The sequence below is a fragment of the Chrysemys picta genome, chromosome 1, assembly GCF_011386835.1.
Source record: "Chrysemys picta bellii isolate R12L10 chromosome 1, ASM1138683v2, whole genome shotgun sequence".
Classification (NCBI taxonomy): domain Eukaryota; kingdom Metazoa; phylum Chordata; order Testudines; family Emydidae; genus Chrysemys; species Chrysemys picta.
Window position 1 is genome coordinate 215627216 of NC_088791.1, and position 26603 is coordinate 215653818.

Consider the following 26603-nt stretch of genomic DNA (forward strand, 5'->3'; position numbering starts at 1 on the left):
CAATGTGAAAGTAGTGGGCAGAGTTCACCCTAATGAGAAGGGTCCTCAATTTCTATCTGCGTAGGCCAGTGAAACAGTAGCTAGAGCATGGAGCAAAGTGCCATGCTGGCTGGCATAATATAAACACATAGACATAGCAGCCTGAAAGCCCAGCTCCTTCACTGATCTCAAATCAAAGCCAGAATAATGATTGTGTGAGGCTGGGAGGGGAAAGGAAACAGGATACTCAGAGAGAGAAGAACTAGAATATAAATAGAATTTGTTTCTTTAGCTACCAACATACACTGGTAGGTAAAAAAAATATTTTTTTTAAAAGCTCTCTGTTTGAAAGTGTGGGAAACTTTTCTTCTCTAAGGCAGACATATAAAGCCCTACCTGTGGTAACACACAGATTATCTTGGTGTCATTTGGCATTGACTATACCTAATATTTTAAAAGCTTTACCTCCCTTTCTTTCCATATTTTTAAAGGGGAACAAACTTAGAATGTATTATTTAAACAAATATCTTCATTTATAATTGATTATTGAAGTTGAAGTAAATCTACATGCTTCTCTCAGATACATGGGTGAAGGGAGGGGGCCTATATAATACCTTTGACTGAACTGATATTCTGTCTGTTTTACTTCTGTTTATGGTAAATTTCACTTTCAGCTTTTAAGTACTACAGTGTTGGCATTTCACACATGGTTTACTTCAGAAGCAGCTGTTTTTAATGAATTTATAGAAAAATTGTATGAACAGTTTTTAATTCAGTTTTATAAACTTTTTTTGTTCAGAATTCAAATTTTGGGCCAAAGTTCGGTTGACGATACCATTTTAAACTAGACAGACATTTTATACCATACTGTACCTCACTAACTTTTTCTAAAGCCTCAAGAAGCTATGAAATGTTCTTAGGCTATTAAAATATTCTGAAAGGCAATATTTTTATTTAATGAAGTTTAGAGGGTTATATGGAGTCTGAGTGCTATTTTAAAAACACACATAACAGTGTTACCACATTATACACGCTTTAATTTTGTTTTTAATGCGAAAACCATTTCTTAAACCCTGGCATATCAGATAAAAGATGACTGGTTTGCATTTTGTACCGCTTGTTTGCTTTTATAAAGTTTTGTTTATGAGGATATTTTAGTTTTCTAGATAGGACTGAAGTGATTTGTCCTGACATTCATAGCAAGTTACAGAAAGTAAATGCATCTAGGAGACTTCCTGACTTAAGGGAGGGGAGGAAAAGGAAATTATGTATGAGTCAGGGAGCTGTGCCAACATTGAGTCATCCTTTTAAAATCGGTTGATATCATCCTGTAGGATTACTGTCCTTAACAGTGGGGTACCAGAACATTATTATTCTTATGTAACTTCAACAACAGACACTTTAAATGTACTAAATGGTGTTTAAATTATTCCCTATATTATTACTTTTCTACTAGAAATTTCATATAGTATATTTTCAGTATAGGTCACAGATCTTTGCCAGATGTAATAATGTCCAACTGAACTGTAATTGGTAAATACATTCAGGGGTTAAAATAAATAGGCAGAGGAAACTTCCAGCAGTGCTTGTAACAGGCCCGGGTAACTTCCCACAGTGCTTTTCTTTTCATTCATATCTCTTCTGTTGATGAATACTCATAAGACTTGAAAAAATCCATTTGCCCAGAGTGAGTAAAACTTTTCTCTGCTATTACCTTTCACAGAATCTAAGCTTTCCTTTCCAGTTTCTATCCTTTATGACTGCCCAAATAATACTTCCAAACACAGACTCTAACCCTTCATGCTTGACTAACTGTAGTAATGTTACTTTAATAAAAAACAGAACACTGACTGGGCGTGTCCAATAAGTACAGTGTACATTACAATCAAACTGTTGCTCTCAGCGGGAGGAACTGTTAATAATGGGGGGAAAAGGTAAGTTTTCAACTCTGTGGAAATAGTTTCTCCTATTTAGTTATGAAATAAATAGATTTTCATTTTAGAACTGGTCTTTTTATCTTTTGTTCTTATAGAAAGTTGACAGTTCTTATCAAATAATTTAACAGATGTTTGTAGATCTGACATCCTTTTTAGTTTTAGTTGGAAACCAAACCAGCAGAGGAGCTCAGTCTCAATGTCTGGTTTCTGGTTCCTGTTTACATAGAAATGGATATTGGATCTCCAAAAATAAGGCAAGGATTCCCTAATTGTGATCCTGATACTTTAATTTAAAAACTAGCGCTCTACAAAATAAATGTAGCCTATATCAACTGGATTTTAAAAACTGTCTTTACTAACAGATTTCAGAATTCAGTATAATTTTAAATGCGGAATCATCCAGTGGAAGAGATTCTAGTAAGAATTTAAGGCCAGAAGGGACCACCAGATCTTCTAGTCTGATCTCCTTCATTTCACAGGCCACCAACATCACCCATATAGTAAACCCCTGGGGTTTACTATACTTGCCTCATTGATGTTCAATATATTTATCAATGATCTGGAAGAAAACAATATTGTTGGTAACATTGCAGATGACACAAATTAGTGGAGTGGTAGCTGTCTTCAGTTTTAGAGAGCCATCTGATTCACACTGTAAGCTAGTCTTACTTAAACCTGAATTTTAATAGTTAAATACAAGGTTGTACATCTAGAAACAAAGAATGTACGTCACACTGACAAGATGGGAGACTGTGTTTTGGAAAGCAGTGACTCAGAAAAGGACTTTTAGGTCATGGTGGATAAACCATCTAAACATGAGCACATGGTGCAGTGGTTAAGAGAGCAAATGTGATTCTTGTATGCATAAACAGGAAAATATTGGTTAGAAGTAGGTTGGCGGTATTACTACTGTATACAGTATTAGTGAACCATTACTGGAATATTGTGTCTAGTTCTACTGTCAACACTTCAAAAAAGGATGCTGAAAATTGGAAAGGATTCAGAAAAGAGAGACAAGAATAATTTACAGTCTGGAAAACCTGCCTTACAATGAGACTAATCAGCAAAATCTATTTAGTTTATCAAAGAAACATTCAAGAGGTTATTGGATCGAAGTTTATAAGTACCTGCACTTGGAAAACATTTCAGATAGTACAGTGTTTCTCAAACTGGGGTCGCCGCTTGTGTAGGGAAAGCCCCTGGCCGCGGTTCACTGCTCCAGGCCAATGGGAGCTGCTGGAAGCGGCGCGGGGCCGAGGGACTTACTGACTGCCGCTTCCAGCAGCCCCCATTGACCTGCAGCGGCGAACCGCGGCCAGTGGGAGCCGTGATTGGCCGGACCTGCAGACGGGCCAGGTAAACAAACCGGCCCAGCCCACCAGGGGCTTCCCTACACAAGCAGTCACTCCAGTTTGAGAAACACTGAGATAGTAAAAAGAACAGGAGTACTTGTGGCACCTTAGAGACTAACAAATTTATTAGAGCATAAGCTTTCGTGGACTACAGCCCACTTTTTCGGATGCATATCATATGCATGTGCCACAAGTACTCCTGTTCTTTTTGCGGATACAGACTAACACGGCTGCTACTCTGAAAACTGCGATAGTAGATGGCACTTTAATGTAGCAGAAAGGGGCATAACAAGATCAGTTGAGGAAGCAGAAGCTGGACAAATTTAGACTAGAATTCAAGTGCCAGTTTTTAAGTGAGGATAAATAATGTTTGGAAAAACTTACCAAGGGGTGTGGTGGATTTGTCATCACTTTAAATGTTTATATCAAGATTGAGTGTCTTTCTAAAATACATGCTTTAGCTCAGCCAGAAGTAGTGGGCTTGATTCAGGTATCACTTGGTGAAAATCTATGGCCTTTTGCCAAAGATCAGACTAATTGATCACAAATGCCCTTTCTGGCATTACAGTATTAATAGCTTTTTAAATGTCTGTTACCAACACCAGCTCACATCTCCAGCTTGGTCTTTCAGCTTGTCCTTTGTGTTTGCCTATTGAGGTCTGATAGCAACATAACTCACTGGGATTGGCCACTTCTGTCTATTCGCCTTGACCAAAAGTGGATTGGAGGGGAATATGTTCCAAAAACTCTTTAACATTCAACACCTTCCTTTAGCGGCTAGGGGGATCTCTCTTCTCCAGAGAGATCTGTGTGAAATTACAATAATAATCACCTGTAATCTCAACAAAAACAAGTTGTTTTTAAAACAGAAAGCAAAATTTAAAACAAAAGATACAGTTTAACAGTTGATTTACACTTCTCTTAAGCTAAACTAGATAAAGGAATTTCTTCTGAGTTGCAGAGAGAAAAAGAATAGTGAATAACATCTCATTAAAACAGTTCTCTCCTCTGACCGTTCTTTGGCCAGCCTGTCAGCAATGCTTGCTGTTCACATACAAACTCTAGGGTGTAATCCTGTGTCCAGAACTGGGTCAGCATGCAGGTTCAAATGTGCCCGTTATGGCCATCCATATCTCTCTTCTCTTGCCATAAAATATAAATTATTGACAGAACCTAGGTCTTTTGTCATGGTCCCGTATGATGTTTTTGAGGAAATAGGTTTAGCAAGCTAACAGTTGTTAGTAAGTATTCTGAGAGCAAAAATTGTCAGATCACTTTGTCTCCCAGTTGAGACTTAACAGATTTTCCAGTGGGATGTGCTACAATGTCTAAAGAATGCCCAGCTGCCAGTGAGTGCTGGGGGGTGGTTCCCCCCTGCCACCCAAGGCTGGGAGCCAGGGGAACAGAGTGGAGCAGGCTGGGGCCAGGAGGCGGTTTTCCCCCCATCCCCCAAGGCTGGGAGCCAGGGGAGCAGATCGGGCTGCCCCCCCCCCTCCCCTCAGAGGCCTGGGGTGCCATACGGCCCCCTGCAGGGGGGGGGGTGCGTAGGGCACCAAAATGGCTAGGAACGGCCCTGCACTAAACTCCTCTAGAACCACCTGTTCCTGGAATTCTTGAGAGTTCTTCATTTCCATATCTGTGCAGGTGACAGACCAAGGGGGTCTCTCTCCTGGATTTTGAGGATTCTTTTAAAACTTTTTAAAATGGTAATTTCTCTGATTAGAAATAAAATGTTCAAAATATATTCCTAAATTGCTTAACCTTAGGAATTTTTTCAGCTATGCTGGGATCCACTCTCCTCAGTGGGAATTATGGTACTTGTGGTGCAGAGTACTTCATGTGCAGGTGCTTTTCAGGCACAGTGGAGGGTAGTCCTGAAAAGGGCTAGGTCCTTCTCTCACCTCTGAGGAAAAGGGTAGTAGCATTCCTGGATGCTGTGAGGGAAAAGGTCCATGCTGAGCCACTGGACTGGGCCCAAGCTCCTTTTCACACTGGAGGCAGCAAGAGCAGTGATGTTTGTTTGCAAAGATGGTGTTGGAACCACTAGGAGCAGTGACAGTGGCCAGACCCACAAGAGCAGCAGGAGTTGCAGTGGTCAAGCTGCCAGGAGCCATGGCAACTATGATTAGAGCTCAGAAACAGCAGCTCCCACCGCACCTACCTCAGAGCCTAGGCCAGCAGTGCCAGATCAGCTGAATCTAGGTTTGGGGGGAGTGACCCCTAACATTGCCAGTAGCCAGGGACACTCTCCCCTCTCTGTTATCAGGAGAACCCCCCGAGGTCCTGAAATAGCTGTACTTCAGCCTGGCCAATCAGGCTACTTACGTGCCCATGGACATTGCCATTTCTCCCTAGCTGTCAGGAATCAGACACCCAGAATGGGTAGCAGTAGGTTCCAGAGGTCTTTGTCCCTGAGAGGTTAGCTAAGAACATCTCCTGTTTGAGAGTTCTAATCATGATTCCCCTTAGCTTTCCGTCAAAGCCAAGAAAAAATTGATTCTAAAGCGATAAGTTCAACTAAGAAGGCTCAAAGTGAAGGTGTAAAGTGTCTGAACATAAACGTGCCCCAGGTTGTTTTGCAGTTTAGATTATAATCTGATGGAACCTCTGCTGAGTGAAAAGGGGAATTCTTCATCAAGGAAAAAATCCCAGGAAGAAAGGGAAAAGAAAAGCAAGTCTCTTGACTTTCCTCCTCTTTCCTCACCTGACTCCTTACATAAAATAGTTCAAAGGTGCAAATAGGAGCCTAAATATAATAATGAAAAAGACATTCCTCTCTGGAGAATGATCAGACTTGCATCATGCACACTTAGAAGAAACTCCGGCTCCTCTCCCCCTCGTCCCCCCACACCTTTTTGAACATATGTCAGACAAAGTTGTGTCTGCTATAGAATGGTTCAGCAAGCTCAGAAAGCAGTGGATCAAGAAAAGTCTAAAAAAAGCCTCTTGGGAGTATTTCCCAGCTCAACACACAATTCTGTTATCTTACCATCCTACCTTTTGAAGATGTGTTTAGGTCTGTATGAGAGTTTCCAAATAAACTCTCATTTCTCGACATACAGATCCAGAGATTCTACTCCATTCCTGGAAATCAAAAGAAATGTATCCTGCCAAAGGTGGCCATTCTTCTGCATCGAAGATGCAACGATTCCTTCTGATAGAATTTTTACCAAAATAATAATTTGAATAATCTTTAGAAAGGATTTTTGGGCCTCTACCTCGGTCTTAAAAGTCCTCTGATGCTCATTCCTGTTTGGACAAGTAATGGGCAGATTAACTGAAGCAGTCTGAAATCCACTCTGAACAAGATTTCTCTGGCAGCCTCTTTTTCATATCTCTGGATACCCTCATAATGCAGCACAATCTATAGTCTTTAGTGTGGCTACAAAAATACATCTTTGGCTTGCTCTGTGGAAGGGTGACTTGCAGCCAAAGCATGTTATGATCTCTTCCAGATACTGAAGAGATAAATGCCTCAGACATGAATATAGTAGTAGCACAGTCAAAAGAGAAGTGAAAGAAGTTTCTTCCTTCAGATCAGTTCAACAAGAGCTAAATCCTCATTTCAGAAACATGAACTATACATGGTATATCCCCACTGCAATGTAACACCAAGGTTTGTGGGACTTGAGGCAGCTGACGCCTGTTAGGGCTTGAGTGTCTACACTGATTGCTAACTCTATGTTAAGAATTTTCTGGGGCCACATTTTGGGAGGGCACTAAGGAGTGTGGGATATGGTTGGCTTGACTTGGTCTCCGTGTAGACACCAGAGTCCCAGGTTCGAGCTTGGATTAGAAAATTCTTAACATAGGGTTAGCAATCAGTGTAGACCCTCAAGTCTTGGGTTCGCTAACATGTGTCAGCTGCCTCAAGTCCCACTAAACCTGGGCTTACATTGCTGTGTAGACATACCCACAGAGGACGGCAAAGAGACTTCAGGTAAGAAAAGTGAGGTAGATTGTGGATTTGTTGGAATTAGACAAACTCCAGACTGGATTCTTCTGGAAGGCCTATTGGCCAGAGGTCCACTGCTTGATGTTGGACTGTACCATGTCCAAGAAGACATATTTCCAGGGGAAACTTGAGATATTTGCTCATTTGTGGGAGAGAGTCTCCTAAGGCAAGTGAAAAGTGGAGACAAGAAGAGAGGGTTATGCTATCAAGTTACTCAGAAACCCCAGGGACAAGTTTGTAATTTCAGCCAGATCAAAACTCTGTCAGGCACCAGAAAGTGAAGGATGTAATAATCATGTACTTGATATTAGGGCTATAGGATTGGTGCCAGCAATGAGAGGTTTTGCGGTGTTTACTTTATATTCTTTGTAGTATAAGAGAATGGGGACTCAAAGCTTTTTCTGAGCAATTAATGGATCAAGCCCCAACTTCATCCAAGACAAATTTTGATCATGAAGCACCACGATTGCCATGCTCATGACAATGGTGATCACAAAGCCCAGGATGAAGCATTCTCTGTCGAGGGGATCTAGCTATGTCACAGTCTTCCAGGGGACATCAGGCATAACCAGTGTCTGACCCACTGCAAAATCTTCCTCTTTGAGAAAGTCTGTCCGCCATAAGTGACACTACATACAAACAGGGGCTTGGGACCAGAAGAGCTATCAAACATCCCCTCCCTGCCTCAACACCCCCCCCCCCACCAAAAAAAAAACTATCCTAGGCAAAGTTTTAACCCAGAAAAGGGAGAAGTACCAGAGTCTCTGGATTTCATTGTGGAAGACACTTACGCTATGGGATGGGCAGCAGTATTAAACCGTAAGACGAGGGCAATTAGGAAACAAACCCCATTAATACTAGTTGCCCCTTGCTAGCCCCCAAGGCCATGATTCACAGATTTGATTCTTGCCATGATTCTCTTTGGTCAGGTAATGGTCAAACTGCAGCAGTAATTCCTTCTCAGGCAGCCAGTTTAGAAAGAGATTTTTGAGCCAGGGCCTGATCCTTTACCCAAACCCAGAACTATTAAAATCAATTAGCATGGAGGAAGGGACTGAGATACCCGCATTGCTCAGAGATGGTGTTAGGCACTTCGGAAGCATAATGGAAACTCTCAGCCTACATGGAGTAACTTGGGCAAAATTCTGATTTTGGTGTTATGAGAGGCGATGATGAAAGAAGCCAAAATGAATGTTAATGGGCCTCAAGCCTAGTTCAGTGAAGAGATAGGTGTCAGCCAGCACAAACATCTTGACCCTGTAAGAACCTTCGGCAAATCTCTGCCCATTACTACATCACTTGATTCCTTATGACTTTGCATCAGTAGTACACATTTTTCCAACACACAGTTTAAGCTGTGAGCATTGTTGATGGACCTACATCTATGGCTTTCATAAAAATAAAGTGACTTTGGATAGATCAGAATTTCATCCCAAAGTTAACACAACCTTCCAGAGCCTACAAGAAGTACAGTAAAACCTGCCAAGAGCAACCACTCATGGAAGTTAGCAAAAGTGGTCGCTTGTAAGAGGTGGTTTCTCTTCACAGGTACAGTATGGTATTGCCACCCTTCTGCACTACTGCTGGCGGTGCTGCCTTTGGAAATGGGTGCCCGGCCAGAAGTCACCTCTCTCTGGCCATGCAGCTCTGAAGGCAGAGTGGAGAATAGCGGCTGCTGTCTGGGCACCCAGCTCTGAAGAGAGTAAGAAAATGTGGTCACTGGTCGCAGATGACAGGTGTTCACTCTTCACACTTAAATTATAGGGGGGAAAGTTCCCTGGCCTCGGCAAGTAGTCTCTCTTCGGAGGTGGTTGCGAAGGCAAGTTTTACTGTAATTCTAGTCTTCTGTTCTAATCCAACAGAGGGTCCTGTGGCACCTTTAAGACTAACAGAAGTATTGGGAGCATAAGCTTTCGTGGGTAAGAACCTCACTTCTTCAGATGCAAGAAGACTTCTTAACAACTTTCAAAGTCAAAAAGTACTGATGGAGAATTCCAGGAAGGGATGGACAGTCCTAGTCCCATCATACCACCAAGTCTATTGGTCAGGGAGAAGAGGAATGCCCTAGATTTCAGACTGAGACATGGAGGATAACAGAACATTCACAGGGAAGATCTAACTTCCACTTTCCATACAGGGACTAGGACATTAAAAGACCTTTTTTGAAGCATCAGTTAAATGCTGCTCTTAAGCAAAGTGTGATGCATCCTCCAGAGCACTGTTCAGCAATTCATTCTTTTTGCTACATAACCACAAAAATTATATTTGGAAAACTTCTATTAGGTCACTAGCCTAGCCATCTTTCCCCTCCTCTCCCCCCCCCCCCCCCCCCCCGGCAAATGTTGGGCTTGTTGTAACAGAAAGTTTTCAGATTAAGAAGAAAAGGCAGCAAAAATATTGTTCCTAGGGGGTTAAGGGAGAAACTAACTTCTCTACAGATTTTTCTGTAATTTTCTGGAAGATAAATATCACAAATGTACTCACCACAACTAAATGTGATAGGTTCCTACTATGTTTGGGGGGGGGGGGGATTTTACCTATGCGGAGCCAAGAGGCAACAGAAAGTGTCTTGCCCAAGTGGGGACTCTAGCCCATCATTTGCACTGGAGGAATGGGTGGGTATTTATATTCTGTGCATACTGGAAGGATCTCTGTCACCCATCAGAAGTGCCCACCCATGGGGTCAGAGTAGGAATGGGTTTTATGATCTGCTCTGTGCTTGTACTGGTTGCCCTTTTTCTTTTGGGCCTGGGAAGAAATTGGCTGAGGCTGGGTGGGGTTTTTCACTTTCCTCACAGCAGGTCAGGGACATGGTAAGGAGGTTAGGTCAAGATGCTGCAATTTAGTAGATAGAAAGTTTGGCAGATGTCCAATACAGATACTTGTTACAGAGGGGATAAGGAGTTGGAAATAGATTTCAGGAGAGGCATCCCCTAAAAAAAAAAAGCTGGAAAAAGCAGGGAGAGGGGTCCTAATGTTTGGTGCAGCAAGGGGGCAACTCCCCCTGACTTTGCCAGTCCCCCTTAACCATCATATGAGGGGACAGTTGTGGGGTTCAAGCAGCAGGCTGACTGGGACCAGGTTGGGAAGGATGAGGACTGACAGCAGCCCTCCCAGTAGGTGGAAACACTTAAAGAAAGAATGATGACCTGCACAGTACAATTTATTGTCAGGTATCCCCAGATACATTAGGTGAATAAAGTTGTGGCTTTATTGAACCATGTTCTTTGCATCTTGTGTTCCTGTGTGGCCAGGACAAAAAGAAGTAATAACTTTTTTAGAAAATATTTTCCAACCAGGAAAACCTAGTACTGTATAATGTGTAAATCTCTGAATAGTCTTCAAGAAATTTGTTTTCCTAAACTCAGTAAGAATTAGAATAAACTTTCTTAATTGATAATTTTTCCAAGTTCTTTGAGTGAATGCATGTGTGCATTCTAGGTGTGCTCATGCCCCATGCACAGTCGCTGGAAATTTTTCCCTTGATGGTACCTGTCGAGACAGCCCAAGCGTCCTCGGCTGCCATGTGCCACTGGCGTTGGTATAAAGAACCCGGCTAAACCCAAGCCCTCTCAGTTCCTTCTTACTGCCAGTTACCGTCGCAGGAACTCCTCACCTTGCTTTTGCAAGTACTCGCAGTGGAGTGTTCTCTTGTTTTTTATTGTAAATAATTTAGTGTTTATAATGTTATTAGTGATGAGTTAGGTTTTACCCTGTCTGAGAGTTTCGTTCAATTTCAGTTCCAAGGAATGCCTTGATCACTGGGATTCGAGCCCTGTGTTTCCTGCAATAAGGTTATGTCTATGAGCGACCTGCACTCGAGTACCTTAAAGTGCCTTGGGGAAGCTCATATCCGAGAGCATTGCAAAATTTGCAGGGACTTTAAGCCTTGCGCAAGGCTAAAGTTTTTCTACTCCTGGAGGTGGCATTCAGACTTCCATTTGAGCCAGTTTGGTCAGACTCAGCACCAAATGCCTGAGCATCAGTAAGGAGTGTGTATCCTACCGTGCTGGAGTCCCAGTACCATTCACCATCCCCTGTGCCTAAGAAAAGGCATAAGAAGCAGACTGCCAAAAGGGCAAGATCCCTGGCACTGAAGTCTGGTAGGCATAGGATTAAGAATGGAGTGTGGTCTAAGTCTAAGCACTCCTCTGCTTTGGTACTGCAGAAAATGGCATGTTGACTCCGAGCGTACGCAGGTTTAGCTGAGTCCAGAGTCAAAAGGAGCTCCTCCCACGTCCACCAACATTGTCTTGATACTCACCACACCAGAAGTACTTGCGGCTGCCAGGGAACTCTTGACCCTGTTGGTGCTGGTATCTCTGGCAGTACGAGAATTATGCTATTGGTGCTGGCAGGCACAGGACAACCAACAAAAACTCTACAGCACTCAGTACCATGCCAGCCTCGTGTACACCTGATGGCTGGCCCTACAGTACAGCACCCCCATGGTGCGTGACTTTCTGCGGGCCTCTGCAGCTCAGCACTGACCACTAGCACTGTTTGGAAGTGCGCCTCCATGGTGAGAGGAAGGAGAGTCATCTTCTTCCTAATTGGAGGTCGGGTCCAACATTTCCCATCCTCGGAGCTGTTCTCGCTTTTTCCTTTTTTCTCAGTGCTTGATCCTGTATTACCACAGACTGTTGGGTGTTGAGCACTGGAGAAGTGAGATACGCCCTTCAGATTATTTCTACCTCCCCTTCCCTCTTCAGGGACCCCTCTCATGAAGAACTTCTGGTGCAGGAGGTTCAATCTCTCCTTCACATGGGTGCCAAAGAGGAGGTTCCACAGAATTTAAGAGGGAAGGGTTTCTGTTCCTGTTATTTTCTAACCCCAGAAGCAAAGGGAGGTCTCAGACCTATTCTAGACCTGCATCAACTTAACTATCTCTTTGAGATAAAGTTCTGTATGGTCAACCTGGCATCCAGCATTCCCTGTGTGGAGACTGATATACTGCCCTTGATTTAAGAGACACCTACTTTCATGTGTCAATATACCAAGGGCACAGAAAGTTCTTTATGTTTGTAGTGAAGCACTCACATTACCAGTTAGTGGTGCTTCCTTTCAACTTCCCTGCAGCTCCTTGAGTGTTTGCAAAATGTATAGCTAAGCAGAGTTCCTGAGGAAACTAGGAGTACAGGTCTACCCTTATCTGGGTGACTGGCTAGTCAGGGGTCAGTCCAAAGCCCAGGTTATATCCAGCATTCGACTCATTCAGTCAGCATTCAAGGCCCTAGGCCTATATGTCAATGTAGGCTATCCTTTGCCCAGTATAGAGTTTATATGAATAGTGTTGGACTCTGCCCAGGCCAGAGCATCCTTCCCAGTCAAGATTCCAATCTCTAGTTACACACCTGAAGATTCATCCAGTCAAAACAGCCCCAAACTGCATAAAGCTCCTAGGGCACATGGCTTCATGCACATATGTAGTACAACATGAGACTGCACAAGTTCTAATTTCCCTGAATTGGTGGTTGGACCCTCTCAATGTTTGTGTAGTGTCCCCTTCATCTGCCCTCAATGACTCTCGGCTATATGGTAGGGCCCTCATGCCTGTGAACTCAGGGTCTTTGGTCCTTTGAAGGAGCTCTCTTCATATCTACATCAGAACTTGGGGCGATTCGTCTTGCCTGTCATGCTTTTCTTCCACGTATGTTCTTACAGACAACACTGCAGCTATGTTTTACTTCAGTAGACAGGGAGGAGCTCACTCATCCCTCCTTTGTTAGGAAGCAGTTCACCTGTGGGAATTTTGCATAGCCCATTCAATCAACCTTGAGGCCTCTCACCTTCCAGGGATGCAGAAAAAGCCAGCAGACTACCTAAGCAGGTCATTTTCAAGTCATCATGAGTAGTCTCTTCGCCCAGAGGTAGCCAAATGCATTTTCCAGCAGCGGAAGACTCTCCAAATAGACCCATTTGTAAATAAGTCAAACAGAAAATGTCACCAGTTCCGCCCGCCTCAAGACCAGGGTCTGGAATCAATCACCGATGCCTTACTGCCACCCTGGGCAGAAAAGCTTTGCTACTCTTTTCCCTCAATCCCACTCCTACCCAGAGTGCTACTAAAAGTCAAGTGCCAACCATGCTCAGGCTATATTAATAGCCCCAGCGTGGCCCTGCCAACACTGGTTCTCCACTGTACTAGACCTCTCAGTGGCATGTCCAATCTCATTCCCGCTGCAGCTGAATCTAGTCTCCCAAAACCTGAGTCGGCTGCTCCACCCGAACCTGCAGTCCCTTCATCTAATGGCCTAGAAGCTCCATGGCTAAATCTCAGGAAACAGGCTTACTTGGAGGAAGTAGTAAAAAGCTCTCCATCAGGGCTGCCTACCTGTCAAAATGGAAGCTGTTCTCTGTCAGACTCCAGTTTGACAAGCTCAATCTGCTGCACCTGAAGCAACAGGGCTTATTAGCAGTTTCCTCTATCTGGCTTCACTTGGCAGCATTACCAGCTTTCCACCCTCTTGTGGATAACTATTTTTTCTAATGACATGACAATCAGATTCCTTAAAGGCTTGGAAAGGTAGTACCCTCAACTAAGGGAACCCATTCACCCTTGGGACCTGAACTTGGTCATGTCCAAACTTTAATGGGACCAACATTTGAGCCTTTAACAATGTGCTCCTTACTATGCCTTTCCTGGAAGGTGGTTTTCCTAATTGCTATTACTCTGAACTGCCTGCCCTCACATCCGAACCACCATATACAGCCTTCTTTAAAGATAAGATTTACTTAAAACCCAGATGAGGGTGTATCTCTAAAGTAGTTTTCAAAGTTTCATAACAATTGGTCAATTTACTTACCTGTTTTTTACCCAAAACCACATGCTAATGTGGATGAGCAATGACTACACACATTGGACGTTAGGCTTTCTTATTCTGCTTAGAACCAAACCATTTTGTTGGTCTGTCAGACTGATTATGGCTCTAGCAAACAGAAAGAAAGGTCTTCCAGTCTCCTTACAAAGAATTTTGTCTTGGATAATTTCTTGATCTGCGCTTGTTAAGATCTGGCAGGCATTTCACCACAAGTCAAACTGACTGTGGACTCCAGAAGATCGCAAGCATCCTCAACAGTATTACTAGTTCAGATCCCTATCCAGGACGTTTGTAAAGCAGCAACCCAGTCATCAGTGCACACTTTCTCCTCCAATTACACCATCACCCAGTACTCTAGAGAGGATGCCAAATTTGGTTGAGCTATTCTATAGTCTGTGTGTACAGGAACTCTGATTCCTCCACCTATATTACTGCTTGGGAGTCGCCAAGAGTGGAATACACATGTGCTACCACTCAAAGAAGAAAAAATGGTTACTAACCTTTCATAACTGTTCTTCAAGATATGCTGCACTTGTCCATTCCACGATCCATCCGCCCTACCCCTCTACATCGGAGTTTCTGGAAAGAAGGAATTGAGGAGGCCTGGGGTCAGCTGGGCCCTTTATACTCATGCCAGCAGCGCACAGCAGCAGAGGATGCTCGAGCTGCTCTGACAGGTACCACCGAGGGAAAAATTTCCAGCAACTGTGCAGGGGGTGCGTGCACACAAAGAGTGTAATGGACACATGCAACCTATCCCAAAGAACAACAGTTATGAAAAGTTAGTAACTACTTTTTCACCAATTAATTACAAGCTTGTTGATAGTTTTATTTGACACCTTGCTGCTTAGGGAAAAAAATAACTTGCTTAATTGTTGTGAATTGATTGTGAATGCACTAGAAAAAATGAGGACTTTTACATCTTTTTTTCATAATGGTACATTTCCTGTGTTTTGACTTGCCAGAAATTGTGTGGTGGTTAAATTACAGATTTATGTAGTTATTGTTAACTAATTTACTGATGTTCTATTAAATATTTTCTTGTGCCATCATCATTCTAATTACATATGGAATATAAAAAAAAAGTGTACTCTTCTGCTTTGGTCTTACTAAGAATGTCACTAAATCAAGCAAGTTACTTGAACCAACAGTTACACTTACAAGACAGTTATATAAACATTAGAAATGCATGCAGCAGTTAATGTAGAAACTTAAAGCTTTATGGAACTCTTGAAAGGCAACTTAGGATAAAATGGCAAGCTTTTACATAGGACATGTAGGATGGAAGAGTTCCAAAAAGCCCATCTAGATCTATTTTCAGTTCACCCATTTGCAGTGCTGTAATAAAACATGCAGTACAGTAAAAGTAATATGTCAGTCTCTGATTAATGATGCCTACACCCCACTACGATGTTACTAAATGTCTTGTGTTATGAATATACATTGTTCATCCTGATTTATTCATTAAATGTCACTTCAAAACAGCAACACAAAATGTCAGCAGAAGGGCTGTTGAAAGGCTCATCAGAAAATCTTCAGGAGCCTTTCTTTCTTTTAATTAGGATGAATGAGCAGTTGATGAGTGCTTTGTTAGATTAATCTCTAGAATATGAAAAAAGGTGTTCAAAATGTTTTTACACATACACTCAAATATTAATACCTAATTATATTAATGTTTTCTCATCAACATAAACAAAATTATAATTTTGACTGATAAAGGTTTGCAGAAAATGCAGTAAGTTTAATGCTTTGCCTAACAGAGAAGAGAAATTGTGAGTAACATTACTATTCTGTTGTACAAGTTGAACCTCTCTAGTCTGGCACACTCTGGTCCGGCAACATCTGTGGTCCAGCATGATTTTATTTCATGTTTTTTATGCTTTATCAACTTATTTCCTTGTGTCAATACAGTAAAATACTAACACTTTATTTTGAAGAGAGCTGGTAAGCCTTGGCTAGGCAGCGTTGCAAGCATTGTTCCATTTATTCGTCTCGGCGAGATTAAAATAAAAAGAGACTCACTCGCTACAATATTGACTGCCCATGGCAAAATCTGTGGTTCGACAGTAGTCAGGCCCCAAGGGTGCTGGATTAGAGAGGTTCAACCTGTAATATGTATTGCTACAGTAGTTCATAGTTCAGGGGGAAGTATACAAGCAAGCATCAAACAGTAACTAAGGTTAAGCTACCAGCTACTTTCCATATTCATTAAAGATATTAAATGAGCAGAACTTCTAACTTCATTGCCATACTATGTGACCCAAACCACGAATTAAAAGTGTGTAAATAAATCAAAATATAAAAAGAATATTCCTTAAAATCCAAAAATTAGGCAGGACTAGGATGTGGTTAATGGTTATTCTTGTTAATGTGAAATGTTGAACATCGTTAACTTCTTTTGAGCTCTTTTTCCTTCCTTTCCTCCCCCACCTAGAATGTATGTAAAATTTTCATGATTGATGTTTAATAAACTTGTCATCAAAATATCTTTTAAAAAATGCTTATTTTGGTAGAGCCTGAGGAATATTGTCACCAGTTGTTTGTGTGCACAATTGATTGTTAAAATGACATCAGATGGAATATCTAGCATTGTGGAAAGAGGAGGGATTACGGTATATTAAATTAGTTGCCGCTCAAGGGCAACCGTGTATCTTGCTTACTGTTAGTATTAGACTGTTCTGTTAGTTAGACAACATCAGCTTTACTGGGCTGATATTTTGAATGTTATAATAAAGCAAGATGGACTCCAGTGCATTTCCTATAGTTTTATTGTTCTCTCCAAGAAAACTAATATCTGAAATGTATGTACTGATCCTCTGACAAGATGATTACTGTCTAAAGTATTAAAAAATTCTTAGGCAATGTGTGTCTCAAAGTTCCTCTAGGAAGACTAAATATGAATTCAGGCATATTAAAACATTTTCAGTAACAACGTTCACAAAACCAAATTATTTTTAAACAAAACTGCTTCCTTATTAATCTGTTACATTAAGAGCCAGTAATTATCTCAGTAAAATTGTTTTTCATAGATCCTGTTTATAAGGAATCCATAGGAAGAGACTATATTGTGGATGTACATCTTTGGCACAAAGATTCCTTAAAATCTCAACCTGGGGAAATAAGTTTTGTACACAGACTTGGCTTCTGTGTGCCAGAGCAAACTGTTTCTGATTTGAATTGATGGCTTTAATTTGATTAGTTAGATAATACCTAAGATTCCCTGCGTGTTTATCTTAAAATCTGGTTGGAACTACCCTTCTGATGATTGAAAATCAGTTAAATTTGATAAATGAATTTTCTAATTAATTTTTATCAGTGCAAATTAATAATATAGCTACAGAAATATTGTATATTAACTGGAAGGAGATAATTAATACATTGACATAAAGGTTGTACATTCTTACTAAGGCTTTACTGTAAATTACATCACAGGTGCCACGAATGAAAATTTTCTAGGGGGAGTTCATATGTGATGGTTTGTAAATTCAAAATGTCCAAATGATACAACGACTATAGTTACAGCTGGTTATAGGGTATTTTAGATGGATTGGTTGAAACAATGTACAAAAAGTTCTAGTGAACAAGGTTTTTGTAAATGATTTGAAACGTGGTCTAATTATGGACAACTTTAATAAAAATGTACATGAAAACTGCTATTTTGAAGAACATTAAGAATTAAAAATGAGAATTAGGAAGAACCTGTGAGTCTGCACAAGCTACTCAAAAGAAATACCTTCTCTGACCTTTCATTGTAAATTCAGATAATGTATATGAATAACGTATAATACAATACCAAACCTCAAGGCTCCTGCTTCTCTGGAATTTTTTCAGCAATATGAAAAGTGCTCAGTTTGCTCTTCTTTCCATCTCCTAAAGGTCTGAGGTCAGTTCTCCCGCTTAACAGGTTACCAAAGAGGTATCCCCAAAATAACACTATACACATCTAAGTCCAGATACCTTAAATTAAAGCAATGCTTATTTGGCTTCAAATGTAAAATAAGCCCAAAATATATGTAAGACTGCATATAGTTTAATACTAGAATAGAAATACTGCTATATGCACACAAAATTTAGGATATTTCCAGCACTACAGGTGAATAGGGAATTTATTTTACAGCCTAAACGCTGTGAGCTAGTATTTCCTTACCTTTTTCCAGTATGTTTTGGCCCAGTTTGTGACCAGTTGCTCAAAAGAAAAATTAAACAGTCTTCTATTGGTGAATTTTGCATGTTTAATCATGTTTTAAAAAACATTTCCCCAGTCAATTTCACCCTTGTGAACCAATAAACAGTAAAATAAAAATGTTCCTCTTCTTGAACAAATTAACTTCCGGTATACCAGGCGTTTCATTCTTTGTTAGCTTTTTGTTTCTGTGCCACTGTTCTTGTTTAGCACCATGTTGTACTTGATACTGTGAAATATGAACACAGATGTAGTTGCTGCCCTGAAGAGTTTTCAATCTTAAATTCTGATCCTGCAAAGACTTAAGCATGTTCTTGCTTTTCTGCTGCCTCTCAGATGTGATTCATGTTACAATAAACTCATTAGTGTGTTTCCATCACACATTTGCTTTATTAGTATACAAACAACTCCAACATCTAGGATAATTGTGATAGCACACCATTTAAAAAAAAAGTATTAAATTCCCCTAGAGTTGTATAGCAAGGGAAATTTATATTTGAAAGCAGGTTAAGCTAAATTGGTGGGGGGGAGCATTCTTAATCCAGGACAAGAATGTTCACAGAAGGAGTTATTCCAGAAAAGCTTTAGTGCTTTAAATTCACACCCTACCTTATTCTGGAATAATTTCCCAATGTAGATAAGCTCTAACCATCACACTGTGATACTGTTAAAGAAATGAATATTAATTCATTGTCATATTATATTTTGTTTCCTTGTAAACTTTATTTAGTAAATGTGAATCTCTCTGTAGGGGGAGCTGGTAGCAACTGCTATGTTTAAGTTGGTTAATGCCATTACAAAAAAAAATGACCTTGTTTATGAAATCTTTAACATATCCATTGTTTGCAGCAGGCCTTTGAGCACAACATGGAGAAAGCACTGTGGCTAGGGCAGTGCCTGTTCTTTGTCTTGTGACATTATATTTCAGCAAAGCCTTAATGTAAATTGTTGAAAATCTGTTTTCTTCTGTCATTTGCAAGAAAAATTGTGCCAAAATGACTGACTATGAATATTCTAAGGCTGGGCCAATGCCACGATTGCAGCAGAAGACACTAGGAACACTGGGAGCTGCCAGAGCAGCCATAGTGGGAGTGGGAAAAGTTGAGGGAGAGTTACAGGCTAGGCTTCCTCAAGACCTAGTACCTGGTCCATTTTTTTCCCCTTTCTATTCTCCAGGGGTATGTGTGAGGCAGGAACTCCTCTAATCCCAGGGAAGGGAGGGAGAGAGAAAACCCGGTCAGACCCAGCACCTGGCCTCAGTTGCTCATTTCCCTTCCCACCTCCTGTCCCTTCCAGGATAACAGCTGTCAATTAATGTAGTTTGCTACTATTTGAATGACAGAACTATCTGTTCTGCAGTGTTGATCTAGAGTTCACTGATGATGGGGTGGGTGGGTGGAGTTTATTACAGTTGTACATAATACAATTTGTGGATTCCTTTAAAAAACACAGACACATGCACATCCATAAGTAAGGAGCTCTTTCTTTAAAAAACTACATTTAAAGAATGTTATTTAGGTAGCCAAGTCAAGCATTCAAAAGATAGGAATTAGAAAATGCACATCTTTTGGCACTGCTGTGACTTCTTTTAATGATAGCTTGTCAATTTTAAAATGCTCTTGTGCACCAAGGAGCCCTGATTCTCAGGTGCTTTCTACCTGATTGTGTGCAAAGTGGAGTTAAATGAAGATCAGAGAAGGCTGGTAGATTCACTGCTATGTGAAGCCTTCTGCTGACCACTGTCTCTCCCATCACAAGAAAAGTGCTAAAAAATCTGCAGCACCCTTCAAAGAATGGATCCAAGTATGGATTGGTTCAGTCATAAAAACGGCCATACTGGGTCAGACCAAAGGTCCATCCAGCCCAGTATCCTGTCTACTGACAGGGGCCAATGCCAGTGTCCCAGAGGTAGTGAACCTAACTGGTAATGATCAAGTGATCTCTCTCCTGCCATCCATCTCCACCCTCTGACAAACAGAGGCTAGGGACACCATTCCTTACCCATCCTAGCTAATAGCCATTAATGGACTTAACCTCCATGATTTATCTAGTTCTCTTTTAAACCCTGTTATAGTCCTAGCCTTTACAACCTCCTCAGGCAAGGAGTTCCACAGGTTGACTGTGTGCTGTGTGAAGAACTACTTTCTTTTAGTACTTTTAAACCTGCTGCCCATTAATTTCATTTGGTAGCCCCTAGTTCTTATATTATGGGAACAAGTAAATAACTTTTCCTTATTCACTTTCTCCACAATGCTCATGATTTTATGTACCTCTATCATATCCCCCTTTAGTCTCCTCTTTTTCAAGGTGAAAAGTCCTAGCCTCTTTTATCTCTCCTCATATGGGACTCGTTCCAAACCCCTAATCATTTTAGTTGCCCTTCTCTGAACCTTTTCTAATGCCAGTATATCTTTTTCAAGATGAGGAGACGACATCTGTATTCAAAATGTGGGCATACCATGGATTTGTATAAGGGCAATAAGATATTCTCCATCCCTTTTTTAATGATTCCTAACATCCTGTTTGCTTTTTTGACTGCCGCTGCACACTGCGTGGACATCTTCAGAGAACTATCCACGATGACTCCAAGAACTGTTTCCTGATTAGTTATAGTTAAATTAGCTCCCATCATATTGTATGTATAGTTGGGGTTATTTTTTCCCATGTGCATTACTTTACATTTATCCACATTACATTGCATTTGCCATTTTGTTGCCCAATCACTTCGTTTTGTGAGATCTTTTTGAAGTTCTTCACAGTCTGCTTTGGTCTTAACTATCTTGCGCAGTTTAGTATCATCTGCAAACTTTCCACCTCACTGTTTACCCCCTTTCTCCAGATCATGTATGAATAAGTTGAATAGGATTGGTCCTAGGACTGACCCTTGGGGAACACCACTAGTTATCCCTCTCCATTCTGAAAATTTACCATTTATTCCTACCCTTTGTTCCCTGTCTTTTAACCAGTTCTCAATCCATGAAAGGATCTTCCCTCTTATCCCATGACAACTTAATTTACATAAGAGCCTTTTGTGAGGGACCTTGTCAAAGGCTTTCTGGAAATCTAAGTACACTGTGTCCACTGGATCCCCCTTGTCCACATGTTTGTTGACCCCCTTCAAAGACCTCTAATAGATTAGGAGGACATGATTTCCCTTTACAAAAACTATGTTGACTTTTGCCCAACAATTTATGTTCTTCTATGTGTCCGACAATTTTATTCTTTATGATTGTTTCAACTAATTTGCCTGGTACTGACGTTAGACTTACCGGTCTGTAATTGCCGGGATCAGCTATAGAGCCCTTTTTAAATATTTAAAAATTACATTAGCTATTTTCCAATCATTGGGTACAGAAGCTGATTTAAAGGACAGGTTACAAACCATAGTTAATAGTTCCGCAATTTCACATTTGACTTCTTTCAGAACTCTTGGGTGAATGCCATCTGGTCCAGGAGACTTGTTACTGTTAAGTTTATCAATTAATTCCAAATCCTCCTCCGAGTTACATTTCAATCTGTGACAATTTCTCAGATTTGTCACCTACAAAGGACGGCTCAGGTTTGGGAATCTCCCTAACTTCCTCAGCCGTTAAGACTGAAGCAAATAATTCATTTAGTTTCTCCGCAATGACTTTATCCTCTTTAAGTGCTCCTTTTGTATCTCGATCGTCCAAGGGCCCCACTGGTTGTTTAGCAGGCTTCCTCCTTCTTATGTACTTAAAAACATTTTGTTATTACCTTTTGAGTTTTTGGCTAGCTGTTCTTCAAACTCCATTTTGGCTTTTCTTATTACATTTTTACACTTAATTTGGCGGTGTTTATGCTCCTTTCTATTTACCTCGCTAGGATTTGACTTCCACTTTTTAAAAGATGCTTTTTTATCTCTCACTGCTTCTTTTACATGGTTGTTAAGCTGGCTCTTTTTTAGTTCTTTTACTGTGTTTTTTTAATTTTTGGTATACATTTAAGTTGGACCTCTATTATGGTGTCTTTGAAAAGTGTCCATGCAGCTTGCAGGGATTTCACTCTAGTCACTGTACCTTTCAATTTCTGTTTAACTACCATCCTCATTTTTGCATAGTTCCCCTTTCTGAAATTAAATGCCACAGTGTTGGGCTGTTGAGGTGTTCTTCCCACCACAGGAATGTTAAATGTTGTTATATTATGGTCACTATTTCCAAGCGGTCCTGTTATAGTTACCTCTTGGACCAGATCCTGCGCTCCACGCAGGACTAAATCGAGAATTGCCTCTCCTCTTGTGGATTCCTGAACCAGCTGCTCCAAGAAGCAGTCATGTAAAGTATCAAGAAAATTTGTCTCTGCATTTCGTCCTGAGGTGACATGTACCCAGTCAATATGGGAATAATTGAAATCCCCCACTATTATTGAGTTCTTTATTTTGATAGCCTCTCTAATCTCCCTTAGCATTTCATCGTCATTATCACTGTCCTGGTCAGGTGGTGTTATATTCTTATTAAAGCATGGAATTACTATCCAAAGAGATTCTGTGGAACATGTGGATTCATTTAAGATTTTTACTTCATTTGATTCTACATTTTCTTTCATATATAGTGCCACTCTTCTCCCCCCCCCCCCCCCCAACCTGTTCTGTCCTTCCGATATATTTTGTACCCCGGAATGATTGTCCCCACTCCGCCAGGTTTCTGTGATTCCTGTTGTATCAATACCCTCCTTAACACAAGGCCCTCTAGTTCACCCATCTTATTATTTAGACTTCTAGCATTTGTGTACAAGCACTTTAAAAACTTGTCACTGTTTATTTGTCTACCCTTTTGTGATTTGTCAGATACTTTTTTACGTGAATGTTTCTAGTCTGATCTGGCCCATACTTTATCCTCTTCCATCCTCTCTTCCTGACTAAAACCTAGAGAATCTCTATTAATAGACTCTTCTCTAAGAGAAGTCTCTGTCCGATCCACGTGCTCTGCTGCAGCGATCGGCTTTCCCCCATCTCTTAGTTTAAAAACTGCTCTGCAACCTTTTTAATGTTAAGTGCTAGCAGTCTGGATCCACTTTGGTTTAGGTGGAGCCCATCCTTCCTGTATAGGCTCCCTCTATCCCAAAAGTTTCCTCAGTTCCTGTGGTCTTCCCTCAGAGTTCCCCAGTGCCCAAATTATTTACTTGAGGTAGATGCAGAAGAGAAGATTTGCCTATAAGAAGATCAAATTCTAATTTGGCAAATGTAAGATAGCATTGTGAATCAACAGAGGTCTTATCAGAAACGTGAAATATGTGATTTTCAAAAAAGGGGTTGATAGGGTTTTTATTTTAATTACCACCAGTTGCAAGTAATCAATAAGAAATTGTTATAACTGATGAGCCTCCTTATTTAGGTCATTGTAATGTACTTCTGAGAGAAGCTTTAAAAAGACTTCAGATTTCCATCTCTAATAGTGTGATTATGTATAAAATCCCTTTCAGGTTAATTATTTTAAAATAAACATATATGCAAGAGTAGCGCTGTTCTGGAAAGATTACTACACTACTAGTTTATTTCAGGTATATAGCGTACAACATTTTTGTAAGAGTATATCACACTGAAATTTTGACTGAATTTTTTGATGATATGCCTGATGTGCAGGGGCATACTTGTTTATTTGGAAAGATGAGTTCATCTTGAACACATTTCTTAATCTCTAGAAACATTCCAATTGGGCGCACTTCTAAACCTTATTTGCACAAGTTTATATGTGCATATTTATAGCAGTTAAGTCTTTAACTAAGCTCTTTGGATTCTCCTCTGGCTATTGGATTTATTCTATGGCTAGTAGGCAAGGTGGATAGACTTTGAAATCAAGATGATTTTTAAATCTCTGCACTTAATTGTGATTTAAATAAATAGCTAAAACTTTTATTTAAATTTAAGATTTTAGTACTTTATTTCTTAGTGTCCTAATGAAAAGTGTATTTTTGTTTGGTAGTTGAGCCAAAACATGTTTATCTATTTGAAGCATTAAAAGTGTAATGCTAGACGTCTACCAACGTAATACTGCTATTTTAGAACATGCTTGCTTGACTTTGTTACCATAACAGAAATGAAGACTGTAAAAAATGTTTTAACATGGTTCAAGCAAAATTACTTTTTAACCCAGTGTTTAAAAGGCCATTGTCAGTGTGATGATATGTTAAACCATATTTTACAGTATCTTAAACGTGAAAATGAGCAGCAGCTTCTGAGCGACAAGAAGATTGGGGGTTGTCTTTAAATCTTTGTGCTCTTACAAGAGCATCCTTGGGTGTCTCCTGGTCCTGTGGGTGAATTTTTGGGCTGATTACACCATAGGGACATTTGGAGCAGAAAAGGCACTGGAAGCTATAAAATAAGCAGAAGAAAAAATGAGAAATAAAAAGAGAATTTAAAAGCACCAAAAAAAAATTCAAAAGGAGAAGGACAGAAAATATATATATACAAACAGGAAAGGAACAATAAGTATGGTGACATTTAGACAGGAAAGGGAGGACAATAAGAAATAAAAAGTAGCAAAGCCTTCTACTAAATGACTTAATCTTAAGTGTAAGTACCTTGAAAGTAGGACCCTTTTCTCCTTTCTATTCTCTCTAACTCCAAGCCCATTTTTGGCATTTAATTTTTTTAATCATGTAGGACCGAAGCCTGCAGTGTCAGCCATTTTGACTGAAATGGGTCATAGGATTGGGCCCCGTTGAAAAACTTGGATTGGGAGAAAGCAGCAACACACAGTAGTTAAATCCCCAACACATTTGTGCAAGATGAGGAAATACAGACATCCTGTGTGAGGAATATAAACTGTTATACAAACATTGTGTGGATTAAAAACTTACTCAAGGTTTCTTCCACTGCTTCTACTGCAGTGGTGATTGATGGAGGAGGTTACAAATCTATAGCTAAAATAGATATGTGCCAGCAAGGAGCAACCAAAGCTGCATATTTTGAGGAAAAAATACATTTATAAAGTATCTGTGCATTGAAAACTGACCTCCAGTAATAACCTAACTTTATCTTCATGTAATAATTCCTCAGTGTACTATCCTGCAGTTCAAAAACTGGATGGCTGCCTACTTTTCATAAGTCTCTTAACTTTGGGAGAAAATTTGCACATCCTTTGCTTTTACAGATGACACATTCTGTTCATTGTCCTGATTTCTATTATTTCTGCAGTCTTCATATACAAACTTAGAATTGCCCATAGAATTATGTAACATTACTGTTTCTTCCAAAATCCACTAGGATTGGATTTAATTCTAGACTATTAATGGTTTTACCTGGTCAGTTTCAGTATCTCTGATATTTGTGAATAGATTTGTGATGTTTACAAAATATTTTGGAAGGCATGACATTAACCTACAGTTATTTCTTATGTTTTCCTTCCAGGAAGAAGGCAATATCAAAGAGATTGCAATAACACATCATGTAAAGGAAGGACATGAGAAAGCAGACCCATCACAGTTTGAACTTCTTAAGGTTCTAGGACAGGGTTCCTTTGGAAAGGTATGTTGTACATTTTTTTTGTGAATGGGTTATCAAAAGGGCAGTAAGAAGCCCTACAATTGGACAGTAATAAGGGTGAAATATTTAGAGCAGTCAGATTTTTATATTCAAGCTGTAGTCCAGGTCAAGATTATGTTCTAAATTGGGCTTTACTAACAAAGCACTCGGGCTCTGGCAGATCCTTTTGAACAGTAAATCTGTTCCAAATTAAGCTATTCTGTAAACCTCAAAAAGATTCCTGAATTCTCTCCTTGTGCAACTCTGGTATAAAAGTTTTCTGAAGTAAGATATTAAGATGGAAGAGTATTATTCATCCTGAATAAATCCATTCCATGTATCTTTAACACACTGTCATACCCGAAAGAAAGAACAGGTGGTAGGCAGAATGGCCATCAGTAAGGGAAAAAGTATTTCACAATATAGAATGGCTCTAGTTTTGTTCATGTATTACAGAAAATGGGCTTTGGTCCTATACTAGTGAATTAATAACACTGATATTTAGAGCTGTCAAGCAATTAAAAAAATTAATCGCACGATTAATCACACCGTTAAAGAATAATAGAATACCATTTATTTAAATATTTGGGGATGTTTTCTACATTTTCAAATATATTAATTTCAATTACAACACAGAATACAAAGTGTACAGTGCTCACTTTACATTTATTTTTGATAAGTATTTGCACTGTAAAGAAAAAAAAAGGAATAGTATTTTTCAATTCACCTAATACAAGTACTGAAAAATACAAGCAATGAAAAATCCAAAATATTTAATACATTTCAATTGCATTCTGTTGCTTAACAGTGCAATTAAAACTGCGATTAATTGCAATTAATTTTTTTAATCACAATTAATTTTTTTAGTTAATTGCGTGAGTTAACTGTGA

The 26603-nt window shown here is 40.0% G+C and overlaps 1 protein-coding gene across 4 annotated transcripts in view; it reads left to right on the forward strand.

Annotated features, from left to right (window-relative positions):
- Positions 1-26603, forward strand: part of RPS6KA3 (ribosomal protein S6 kinase A3) — a 128863-nt gene that overhangs the window by 26612 nt on the left and 75648 nt on the right. For all 4 annotated transcript variants that reach the window (XM_005281512.5, XM_005281513.5, XM_042859083.2 and 1 more), the window contains one exon: positions 25600-25716. In XM_005281512.5, the coding sequence (XP_005281569.1) occupies positions 25600-25716 (117 nt within the window). The remainder of the gene's footprint in view (positions 1-25599; positions 25717-26603) is intronic.